At 33.4% G+C, this 13,113-nt stretch overlaps 1 protein-coding gene across 10 annotated transcripts in view; it reads right to left on the reverse strand.

Moving 5' to 3' along the window:
* The window catches only part of LOC111605050 (box A-binding factor), a 149,329-nt gene that overhangs the window by 23,977 nt on the left and 112,239 nt on the right, over positions 1–13,113 (reverse strand). Inside the window, exons 6-8 of one of the 10 annotated variants that reach the window (XM_030224051.1) lie at positions 7,466–8,297; positions 7,316–7,399; positions 6,158–6,385 (exon numbers count right to left, since the gene is read on the reverse strand). The exons of 6 other annotated variants lie outside the window; for them this stretch is intronic. In XM_030224051.1, the coding sequence (XP_030079911.1) occupies positions 6,237–6,385; positions 7,316–7,399; positions 7,466–8,297 (1,065 nt within the window). In that variant the 3' untranslated portion in view covers positions 6,158–6,236. Of the gene's footprint in view, positions 1–6,157; positions 6,386–6,926; positions 8,298–13,113 lie in introns of those variants that run through there. 3 more of the 10 variants (XM_030224049.1, XM_030224050.1, XM_030224048.1) reach the window with 3 other exon arrangements.

Below are 13,113 nucleotides of genomic sequence, written 5' to 3' on the forward strand. Positions count from 1 at the left end.
CACCGCCGTAATCAAATTGTTATATTTCTGATCATTGCTGAGCCACAAGGCCAGTTAATAGAAAAGGGGGTGAAGTCAAACCCTCCAACATAATCATCATAAGAAGATTATAATTACCCGACCAACGCTGGACCTGCCACCGACGCCTAGCTCATCGCTGGACCAGCAACTTATTGATTAAGACTATAAATACCCGATCAACGCTGGACCTGCCACCGACGCCTAGTTCATCGCTGGACCAGCAACATATTAATTTATATATATTTGAGAAGCGCATAGAAGGCTGCGTGCTGTTCGCTTGTTGCTTGCACAATTGCTGAAGTTTGTATTGTTGTTTTGTTGTCGTAATAAGCGCGCTACAATTTTTTGTATTTTTTTTTCGTTTTTGTTTTAGTTTTTTTTTTGCCTAAAAAGTTTTTTGTTTTCGATAAAATTTTGACTAAAAATTTGTATTAGCATTACATACATATATGAAGCTGCGCCTTAGCGATACATGTGTGTGTGTGTGTGAGTGTTTAAAGAAGAAAATCTGGCAACCTTTAATAATTTTAATAATTTTCACACAACAAGAAAACAAGCAAAAAAACTGAAAATGAAAAATGAAAATGTGAAAGAAAAAAAACAAATGTAGTTTCTGTTGCTTAGAAATTGTTGCTGTTGCTATTGTTGTTTGTGTTCTACTTAATAAATTGCAATTTGTTTTTTTTTTTGTTTTGTATATTTTGCTATGATTTTTCTTATAGTTTTTTGTTTTTCGTTTGTTTTTCTGTCGTCGTCGTCAAGGAACTTGTTGAAGTGTTTTCAGATGGCGTCTTGAAATTAAACAAGTTAACAAAACATTTTGAATATCAGGCCCACGGTGCACAGTGAACCAAAGTAAGGAACTTTTGATCACAACTTAAGAGCTAAGCATAAAAAAAAGAAAAAAAATCAAAACTCTAAGGCTAAGCTTAATGGAATTAGGACATATTTATGAAACATATAATAATAGTAATAATATAATAATAATAATAATAATAATATTAAATATATATGGATATATATGTGTGTGTGTGTGTGTATGAATGATGTCGGCGCAACACAATGAATGAATGTAAATGATATGCGAAAAAAGCAAATGAAATGGAAACGGAAACGGAAATCGAAACGAAACGGAATCGAAGTGGAATCACAAACGGAACCCAAAAACGTCGAAAAAGTTGTTCTTTTCTTTGCTTCAACTGAAGTTGCTGTTGTTGTTTGTTTTTCGTTTAATTTTTAATTTTGTTTTTATTTTTGTTTTTTTTTTTTTCATCTTTTTTGTGTATTTTTCTTTTGTTTTGTTTTGTTTTCTCTCACATAGCTTACAAATTCATTGTGTGTTTGTTGTTGTTGTTATTTACTAAGCGCAGAAAAAAAACAATAATAATAATAATAATAATTATAGTAATGATAATTAAAGCAAACAGAATTTCGTTTTACATAGAAGAATGCAAAATATTTGGACTTGAATACAATTTTTAAAAAATATTTAAACAGAGAAAGAAACTTAAAGTTGTTGCCATGATTTGTTGTTGTTGTTGCTGTTGTTGTTGTTGTTGCGCTAAAGCTAAATAAATTTCATATAAGTTGGTACAATAATCGTAATAATCATAATAATAACATTTGCTTAAACATTAAATTAGAAATATGAAAAAAAAGTTATATAATATATATATATATATATGAATATATATATATATGTATGTATATATATTTATATATATATATATATATAAAGTAATAATAATAATAGATATTTGTATGTTTATAATAATTGAATTTATAATAGAAATTGTTTCGTCGAGACACAGAGCACAGAGAAACATTTAGTTGCAGTGCGAAACGAATGCAATTTATATAGAAAATCAGATCAGATCAAATCATAGATCATCCAGATCGCCTCGACGCTGTGCAGCTCAGCTGTAGCCTAGAACCTTTTCAACTTCTTCTACGCTTCGCGCTTCACGCTTTGCTTGGAATGTTTCTCTCACTTTCGCTGCAGCTGTTGCCGCTTTCTTTGCGCATTTTGGCGGCCATTGAAAATGTTAATTAAAAAAAAAAATAAAAAAAATTAAATATGTTTACTATATATATACTATATAGTTGGATATATATATATATATATATATCGAAAAGTGGCGAAAAAGCGATTTTATTTCGTTTTCTTTTTTAGCTTTGCTTATTTTTTGTTTTTCTTTAATTTTATATTTTTTGTTTTTGTTTTTGGTTACGTTTAATTTGTTAATTAATTAATTAATTAATTATTGAGTAATTGTTTTTGTTTATAATTTTGTTTCTAAAAGGCCGAAAATCACAATTTTGGTTTTGTTTTGTTCCTAAACGTTAAATTTTGTTTGCTTTTGCTTTATTATTTTTTTTATTATTTTTTAGTTTAAATTAATTTAGATATTTTCATCTTCTGCTACTTCTCTTAACATCACAAAGTCGAATTGATGCCTGTTGGATTTCCATTTTGTTTACATAAATTTTCATATTTTGCGTTTTATTTTTTACTTTTGCCCCACCCCCTGCAAGCCTCCGCCTCTCTAATACTGCGCTCCCTGCGTGAACCAAAAAGCCAACAACAAAATCTTTTCGTCTTTTTTTTTTTTAATTTTTCTTTTGTTTTGTTTTGTTTTCGAAATGCAAAGCGAATTTTGATTGAGACTAAAGTTTGAATTCTCAATTGTTTAAATACGTTTATTTCACATATTTTTGTTTTTGTTTAATGCTATCACAGCCAAATTGTTTAATCCAAAATGTTTATTTGTTTCCTTTTTACTTCTTCTTCTACTCTTTTTTTCTTGTTTTTGGAATTTTGCTCTTTTTTTGTTTTGTGTTTTGTTTCGTCGAAAAAGTCTTGTTTTTTTTGCTTTTTTTTTGTGTTTTGTTTTCGTTTAAAATTTAGAATTTTGAATTTTGCCTAGCGTGCGTTTTGCTTTATATTCGACTTGATTTTTGTATGATTATTTTTTAATTTCAATCTGCGCATTTTGTTGTTGGTTTGCTCCCCTTTTCCGTTAATCCAAAATGCGCAAAGCCGCCAAAAAAATCGCTTTCTATATATGTTTTATACATATACATATATATATATATATATATATATATAAAGTCTGGCCATAGCGCGCCCAATCGCTGTTGTCTATGATTACTTTCTTTTTTTTTTATAATATAATAGATTTTTTTTTTGTTTTTCTTATAATTTTGAGATCGATTTGTATTGTTTTTTTTTTTGTTTATTTTTTTGCTTTGGGCGTCGTTTGACTGTGAAAAGGTTTTGCGGCCAGCAAAGGTTGAGTGCTTAGCTCTTGTTGTTGTTGCTGCTGCTGCTGCACAGCGTTGGGCAATTGAATCGAGTGCAAATAATAAGAGACAGAAATGTGTTTTTCCTTTAACTAGCAAACACTTCGCATTCTCTGCAAATGTTTGGCCAAAACTTTCTTTTCGTTTATTGTTTGTCTGTTTCTGTTGTGTTCAAAGCAAAGTAAACTGAGCGAACTAAAGAAAAAGGAATAGCTGCAAACAGTTGGCGACGCTTCGACTCTGGCGTCTGCCCTAAAAAGTAGGCAACGAAAATTGTTGGCAATCAAAGCGAACGTAGCTAGATGTATGTGTGTGTGTGTGTGTGTTTGTGTGGCTGCCGCCATAGCTGAGCTAAGTGAATTGAACTATAAGAGCTAAGCAAAAGTCGAAACGGCAAGGTAAATGAATGAATCGTTTAACGACAGCCGATAACCGAAAAGCGATAATCGATATATACGACATATAGAAGCTATCGTAACTGCAATTTCAACTCAGCTCAGCATTTGCTATTCTCACTACGATTTCAATTTAGGCCTAAGCAAACGAAATCAAATTTTAGCTTGGAAATCTACATTAGCTCCCTCTCTCTTTATATGTATATATATATATATATATCTATATATATATATATATATATGTGTGTGTGTGTGTGTGTTGTTTCTAAGTTGTAAAATTTTGAATTGGAATTGAATTTAATTGATAAAACTCGTATGCATTACTATTCATTTAAGACATATACATGTTTTTGTTTTGTTTTGTATATATACGATGTCTATATATACATATATATAGTTATATATATATATATTTAAGATCACAGATATTCTATGTAATTCTGCTGCTTTGCATAATTCACGCGTATGTCTGTATTCAATGATTTCAACTTCAATTTCTTCTGATTCTGCTTCTGAGTGTGCTTTACATTTGATGTATTCTTCTGCTGCTGCTACAAATATGCTATATAGTTTGTATATATAGGGTTGTTAGTGTATATGTGGCTAAAAATTATTTAATGTCTGTTCTATACATGTGTGTGTGTGTGTGGCTATTGATATAAATTATGCAGTTCTGCATTTGTTAAGCGTGTGGCGCCATCTGTTGTCCTCACTGTGTGCTGCTTGCATCTATCGTTCATTTAGTTAGAATTGAAGACAATTCTGAGCATCTAAATGTATGTGTGTGTGTTGCTATTGATATTAATTACGCAGCGTTGCATTTGTCAAGCATGTGGCGCCATCTGTTGTCTTCACTGTTTGCTGCTTGCATCTATTGGGCATTTAATAAGAATTGAAGACAATTCTGAGCAGCTAAAAGTCTGTGAATGTGTGTGTGTAGATATGTATGTGTTATACGTTCTAGTTGCTGTTGCGTTCGTCGAGCAAGCGTAATAAATACGCACAAAAGTATGCTACATTTACTGTTTCTTTTGCTTCTGCTGCTTCTTCTTCTTCCTTTCTTAACAGTTCACTTTGCTTTGCTTTGCTCTGCGCTGCTTTGCTTTCGCTAATATATGTATATGTATATATATATATATATATATATATGTATATATATATATATATAAGTATGTAGATCTTTTACTTGTTAAACTAATGTTACTTGTTATTGTATCAACTCGCTAATATCGCCATCATCGTTATCATCATCATGCTGCTCATCAGCGTCATTACTTAAAAAGTTACATCACGTGTTCACTGTTCTTTTTCTATATCATTACTATCGTATCTATATATATATATATGTATATATATATATATATGTATGTATATATACATATATATATATATATGTATATTTATCATTATAATTTAGTATAATTTTTTACTTTTGTTTTTTTTTTTAATTTTTTTCTTTACTTTCCTTTTATGTATATGTATATATATATATGTATATATATATATATATATGTATGTCTTACGTTCTCTTATACATATATGCATGAATATATATATATATATATATATATATATTTATATATATGCACATATATATATATATATATATACATATATATATGTATATACATATATATATTCCTGCTACAACATTCACGCTGCTCTTCTTTTTATTTTTTTTCTTCTTTACTAAAATATTGTATAGAAAAAAAAATATGATCAACGCTTAAATTTTTTTTCTGCTCACACTAAATTAGAATTACGACAAATTTTATATATTTTATTCTTTTCTTTTCCTTATGTTGCTCCCGTTTCTCTTGGGGGAGACAAAACTTGCTGTATCTGTGTCTGTGTGTGTGTGTGTGTGTATTAAAAAAAATATTATCGCTCTTGGTATAAACTTCAACAATGCGATCTTTATGCCTATCGCTCTCTCTCTCTCTTTCTCTGTCGCTTTCTGTGTTGCTCTCAATATGTATATATATATGTTTGTGTGTGTGTGTATATGTATATGCGCTATGCTTCAGTAAAAGTTAGCAAATTCCATTTGCCAGTTTTTGTTTTGTTTTCTTCTCTGTTTTGTTTGCCTCGTTTTTAGTTTTGTTTTTCTTTTATATAAGTAATAAAATATGTACATACTTTATATATACACACACACACACGCTTATACATATTTAATATGTGTGTGTGTGCATATATCTATGTGTGTGTGTGTGTGTCTCTAAGCTGTTGCGCTTTTTGTCGCTTAAGTAAGTTCAAAATTGTTGCTGTTGCTATCTCATTCTCGCTGCTGCTGCTTCCGCTGCTGCTGCTGCTGTTGTCTCGCTCTCTTCAATTGTAGTTGTAATTGTTGTGGTTGTTGCTGTTATTGCTGCTGCTGTTGTTGCTATGGAAATAGTTCGCAATATTGTTGTTGCTGATGTTGTTGTTGTTGTGGTTGTTGTTGTTATTGTTGTTATTATTATAGTAGTAGTAGTAGTAATAATAATAATTTAATAACAAACTAAAATCGTTTCACTATTGCGGCAGCTCGTCCTTTGTATCGACCGGGCTGGGTGACAGATATTTGCGCACGTATTTGGGAAAATGCGTTTTCTCGTGCGCCTTGAGGATCGTTGAGCGCGAGAATGTTTTTCCGCACATGTGACATCTGAAAGGGCGTTCACCTGCACAGCCCACAAAAAGTTGTCGTTGTTGTTTTTGTTTTGCATTTGGCATTTTGCGGGTTCACAAAAGGAAGTTCAATATGTCAGATCAGATATATTACATATATATATATAAAATCAAGTCAAGTTAAAAGCTCATGTAAATGTTGTATGTGTGTGTCTGTGTGTTTAATGGGTGTGCGGTTTTGAGGCGATTGGCTGCCTGCAAAGCTCTAAGGAAGGCGAGCTTTTGCTCGAACAAGGAACGGCAAGACGTTCATTCAAGCATGCTAGAAAAGCTTGGAACAGAAACAAGCTCATAAAAGCTCTCTAGACTTGACAGCAGCTAAGAAAGCTTTTAACAAGCTGCTCAGCTTTTAGAACTATTTCCATTTAAAGTTAAAACTATGCTAAAGCTTTTTGACTTAGACTTACAAATACTTTGCACTTTACAGTTCCATTTTAATGAAGCTGCGGAATTGTTTTTAGCTTTGGTAGCACAATAAAATATGGCTATGCGCATATCTGCTTATTTTTCTATAAATTTTTCTATAAAGGGGTTTGAGAGCTTGCCAACAAGTTGGCTGAAAAGCTAACCGAATGATCAGGTATGGAATATAATTTCTGTAAAAATATGTATGTTCTCTAAGACGATCAATTTGCTTCATTAAAGAGCTTTTATTTATTGATAGAGCTGTGCTTGGTAGAAGCTGCAAGCGAAGAGCTTGCATTGATTTGTCCAATATCGGCATATATAGGTATATATATAGGTATATATATATATACGATATCAGCTTTAAGTGTTGAACAAATCGAACATTTTATGAGAAGTCAAAGCTTTTCGGCTTGAAGAGTCTTCAATGTGAGTGTGTGTGTGTGTGTGTGTGTGTGAAATCGATGGCAGTAGTAGTAGTAGGAGAAGTAGGAGTGTTAGGCTGCTGGGAGACTTACCCGTGTGCACGCGACAATGATCTTTCATGTGGTGGCGCAGCTTAAACGCTTTGCCACAAAACTCACATTTAAATGGTCGATCACCTGTATGTACCGACAAATGCGTGATCAGTGATGTAACATCGGGAAAACTTTTAGCACAGAACTTACACATGACAACACTATTCGGATCACTTGACGCGGCTAGCAACGAGGCGGCCGACGAGCCGGACTGCGCCGCTGCCGACGCTGCGGCGGACGTTGAGGGCGACGAGGAGCCGCCGCCGCCGCCACTACCGCCCATGCCAATACCAACACCACCACCACCAGCACCACCGCCAGCACCACTGCCACTGCCGCCGCCACCGCCGGAGCTGGAGCTGCCCAGCAGTAGGGCAGCGGATGTGCCCGCTAGGCCGCCATTTCCGGATGTTGATGAGCCGCCCAGTCCAAGGCGACCGCCAGCACCGCTGGAGCCGGGCGCCCCGCTGCCGGCGGCTGCCTCCAGGCCTCTGGCCGTCAAGCTTTGTATGGTGCAGCTGACGATCTCCATGTCAATGCCCAAGGCGGCGGCCACAGCGGCGGCCTGCTCCTGCGGATCGCTGCTGCCGGCGCTGGCCGCCATCGCCGCTTGGAAGGCGAACGGCTGCGACATTTGCGATATGCTCAGTTCGTGGGCGGTGCGCAGCTGCGAGTGCAGCAGGGCGGTGGTGTCGCAGAACTCAAGCGACTTCAGCGAGTGCGAGAAATAGTGACTCGTTAGTTTGCTTTGGTTGGGGAACGAGGCGCCGCAGTAGATGCACGGCAGCAGGTGCATTGGCGGCGGCGGTGGCGATGCCTGTGGCTGCTGCTCGTGGGCAGCGGCTGCCGCGGCAACGGCTGCGGCGGCGGCGGCGGCGGCTGCTGCGGCGGCTGCGCTGCTGCTGCTGCTGCTGCTGCTCATGCCGCCGCCGAGCATCGCGCCAACGCCCACAGCGTGTTGTTGGGGCGATTCGGACGTTTCCTGGAACAAACACCAAACAAAAATCCAACATCAACTTCTTTACTACGTCTCTTTTTTTTTTTGGTATTTTTTTGCATTTTTGGTATTTAATTTTTAGTTTGTTTTTTTTTTTTTTTTGGAATTTTTCAGTTTCAGTTTTTGCTTGCAGTCGATCGATCGATAGTTTTTGCTCAGCTCTCTTTGTTATCGATATGAATGCCATTTATCTGTGTGTTTTGTCTTTTGCTTTACATTTTGTTCTCTTCTTATCGAGCGCTTCTCATTCATTTCTTTTTGCTTTTCTTCGTTTTCTTTGTCTTTCTTTACAACTATGTTTTAACTATATTTTGATTGGAACTGAATTTTTGGTTTTTCTCTTTTTGCTTTCTTTGTTCTTTGTTCTTTCCAACCTCTCATTGAGAAATAACGAAAAAATTATGTAAAAAAAAATTTAAAAAAAAGAAATTTTTTTAAATAAAAAAAATTAAAATTTTTTTCTTTTTTTTTTACTTAATTTGCTGTTGTTGTACTTTTAACTTTTAAGAGACAGAGAATAGGAGACATAAATATATATATATATATATATATATATATATATATATATATATATATATATATATATATGAATATATCTATATATATATTCATTTATATATAAATATATATAGTCATTTATAGAGGAGGCTAAGATGAATAGAGCGACAGAGAAAGAAAGTTTTAGATAGAGTTAGAGAAATAGATACATATATATTTATATATATATATATATAATATATATATAATATATATATGTATATATATCTATATATATATATATATATATATATATATAGTAAGAGGACCATATGATAAGTAAGGAAAAACAATAAAAAAGTTCTTCATTTTAGAAACGAAAACAACAACAACAGAATATGAAAATAGTTACGTTTACAGTTATGAACTCAAATTAGCTGTACTTCGATAAAAACAAGTTTTGCCTCAACATACATTTTGTATACTCCATATATATAACATATATATATATATAGTAAATGAAAAAGATAAATATATATATATATATATATATATATATATATATATATATATATATATATATATATATGTAGAAAGAGTTACATAATAAATACATTTTTTATTGTTTTTCTGCATTTTATACTTTTTTTTACACAAAATTGAAAAAGAGAAAAAGAAAAACAGACAGAAAAAATGAAGAAATAAACTATTGTAAATTAAATGATATATATCTTTGATATTTATATGGAAAGTGTGGAAGTATCAGAGAGAGAGAGAGACAGAGAGACAGAGAGACAGAGAGAGAAAGAGAGAAAGAGAGAGATAGACAGAGAGTGAGAGAGTGGAAACTAAACTGGGAAGAAGCCAAAGAGCCTGCGAGCTCTGCTAGCATGAATCAAGTCAAAGCTGCTCAACTCTTAACTCTATATTTTGATATATATATATATATATATATACATATATATATATATATTGGTGTTGCTAGTAAAAACAAGAGGGGGGTATTCAGCATGTCTTTCGTTGTGTATTTCTTGTAGTTGTTGTTTATTATCTATAACTGCTTTTTCTTCTGTTTCTTATTCTGTTTCTTTATACTTTTTATATAGTTTTTCTTTCTTTTTTGTTTTGGTTTTTTGTAAGTTATTTGCATTTCTAGAATTTCGATACATATATATATATATAGGATATATACATATACATATATATATATATATATATATATATATATATATATATATATATATATATATATATATATATAGTTTGTGTCTTTTGCTTTTGCTTTTGTTTTCAAGAAGTTGAATTTCGATTTTTGTTTGGGCGTTGTTCGAAAAACGTCGCATAATCGTACGTTAGGATTTGTTTTTGTTTGTTTTTTTTTTGGTTTTTTGTTTGATTTTCTTTCATTGGTTTTGGTTTTTGTTTTTTTTTTTTTGGTTTATGGTTTTATTTCATTGGTTTTTGTTTTACATAGATTTTGCTTTTGTTTTTCATACTTAATTTTTATATTTATTTTTGATTTTGTTTTTGTTTTTGTTTTGGTTTTTCTTTTCGGTTTCGGCTTCGATTTCGACTTGGTATTCGATTTCGATTTCGGTACAAACTTATTTTTAAAAAAATGATTTAACTTAAATTTCACGATTTGCATTTTGCACTTTGGGCGCAAAACGAAATTTTCGTCAATTTTCGCGGATTTTTTTCGGCAATTTGGTTGAGTTCGAATAACGGAACAAGTTCTTTAAATCATGAACAAAATTTTGCTTTGGCAAAAAATCGAAAAAACAAAACGAAAATATTTTCAAAAAACTTTCAAATATGAAATTGCGCTTGACTCGCTTGACAGTTAACGTCTTAACGTACTTTGCCCACTTCTTCTTGGCTTTTTAACTTGTTGCTCAAAACCAAAAAAGAACCAAACAAAACAAAGTTGTAACAAAAGAAAAAAAAGGCGATCGAAAGTTAATTGAATAAGGAAAGAAAAAAAAAATAATAATTACGAATTATTGAAAACATTTTTTTTTGTTTTTTTTTTTTGCCAATTTTTGCGTCAAAATTTTGTTGTCTTTTAATAAAAATTAAATAATATAATTTAAGGCTTATAGGAAAATTTTGAAAATAAAAAAAATTAACAATTTGTCCAACGGAAGTGAGTCACAAAGTAAATAAATAAATAAAAACATACAACATTTTTGAAAACAGTAGAAAACAAACTCAGCAGCTCCGCAGCTTTTCATCTTCTTCTGCTTTTTCGTCAGGCCAAATCGTGTTCAAATCAAATTAAAAGAATTTGGAAAAAAGTCGAGTTAACATAATTGAAATGCAAATTCAAAAAGTATTTTCCAAGAAGCTTTTCCTCCGTTTGCCCGCAGACGTACAGAAAATGGGAATGAGAGTTTTCTCGAATTTTCTCGACTTTCACTTTAGATTTCACTGCTCTGCATAACTGAACTCTCAAACGAAACAACAAAAAAAAAACAAAAACAAAAAATGAAATTTGAGTTGCAAAAAAAAAACGTCGATCAACTTCTTGACAAGAAAAGTAAAGGAAAAAACACGAAAAACATAAACTCAAACGGAATCAATCAAAAACTGAACAACTCGGGGACAAGTGGATGAACAAAGTACAGACAGCCCCAGCTCAACTTGCGAGGAAGACAGCTGGAGCCTAGGCGGGCTTGGGCAGCGGCAAGCAGACTAGCTCCACATACAGCTGGCAACGCCGTCTTGCTCTCTAAAGAAAGCTGGCAACGACGACCAGAGATCAATATACAGTAATGTGTTACAGTTACATGAGCTACATACATACACACGTTCACTCACACACACACACACACACACACACGTACATACACATATGTAGACACATAAGATATGTGAGCAGTGTGAAATACCTAGAGTAAAAGACAGATCTGTTGACTTATACATATACATAAATATGTCGGCTCAGCTGGTCACATTCGATTCGAATTTGAAACTTAATCTTAAATACCTTTTTGGAGTACAACAGCAATAAATGGTATGGCCCAAAGGCATATATTATGTATATATACGAGTATATAGTAAATATATTTGTAAAACAGACAGAGCGAGTTAGATAGTTGTTAAAAAGAGTTAGACAGATAAACAGATAGAGAGAGAGAGAGAGAGATAGATAGAGAGAGAGAGAGACAGTTAGGAAAAAAACGTAATAGACAGATAGTTAGTTAGACAGATAGACAGATAGAGAGAGAGAAAATAAAAATAAATAACGTTCTTGAACAACATCGAGGTACAAAACATCAACAAGTAAAATACAACAAACACACACAAACACAGACACACACACGCACACACTCTCAAACAATAAAAGGAAAATGTATGGAAAAACTATTTGAAGCTGAGCCAAGTCCCTGCCAAAAATAAATCCAACAAGGCTGAATGCAAAATAAGAGAAAAACAAAAATTACCACACAAAAAAAAAAACGAAATTCAACGAATTGTTTAACGGGAAACTAAAGCTTAAAGCGGCCAACTTAATGAGAGCTTTACTAAACTTAAGAACGTCTTCCAAATGCCTCACATCTTATCAATTATCAAGTCTATCAACAACGAGTGTTCCCCAATACGAAGGCTGGCCTTGATTCACTCGTTACTCGTTGCTCAATGAAGTTCGTACTCGTTGCTTTACTGGGCGTTTGTCGCGTTCTTTCCCACCCGTCACTTCCTTCGGACCACTCCATCCACTTCAAAATTTACTCTTTACTGGGTGCTGCGTCTCATAACTCAGTTTATTCAGCATAACCCGCTTGCAACTTGTCCAGCTGACTTTCAATATTCGTCAGTTTCTCACCTTTACTGGCTCAGTCGCGTCACATGTTACTTTATTACTGTTAACAACTAGCGCAGGCTGTTCTCGTCCTTTTATTTTGTTTACCATTAGCGTCTTGTTACTCGTTACTTTCAGTAGTTTCTCTGTCTCTTACTTTTGGTAGTTGCTCGATCGTTCTTGCTACTCGTTACTTTTAAAATTTCGATAAGTCTCTCCATTCGTTACTCTGATAGTATAATTAGCTTCGTCTCGTCACTTGTTACTTTTTGCTAGAGTCTAGCTTACTCGTTACTTTACTAGTTTGTCGATCACAAGAATCTCTAGCAGCTAACACTCGTCACTCGTTACTTCATTAGTAGAGTCTCGCTACACGTCAATCGTAGCTTTAATACTTGACTCTCGTTACTAGTTAGCTTCGTTACTTTACTTCGTTCGTTACTTTAAGCACTTAAGTTAGCTTCGTCTCGTTACTTTATTAGTAGAGTCCCGCTATACATCACTCAGTGCTATATTATG

Source organism: Drosophila hydei, unplaced genomic scaffold, assembly GCF_003285905.1.
Source record: "Drosophila hydei strain 15085-1641.00,03,60 unplaced genomic scaffold, DhydRS2 tig00000339-arrow-arrow-pilon, whole genome shotgun sequence".
In the NCBI taxonomy this organism is placed as follows: Eukaryota; Metazoa; Arthropoda; class Insecta; order Diptera; family Drosophilidae; genus Drosophila; species Drosophila hydei.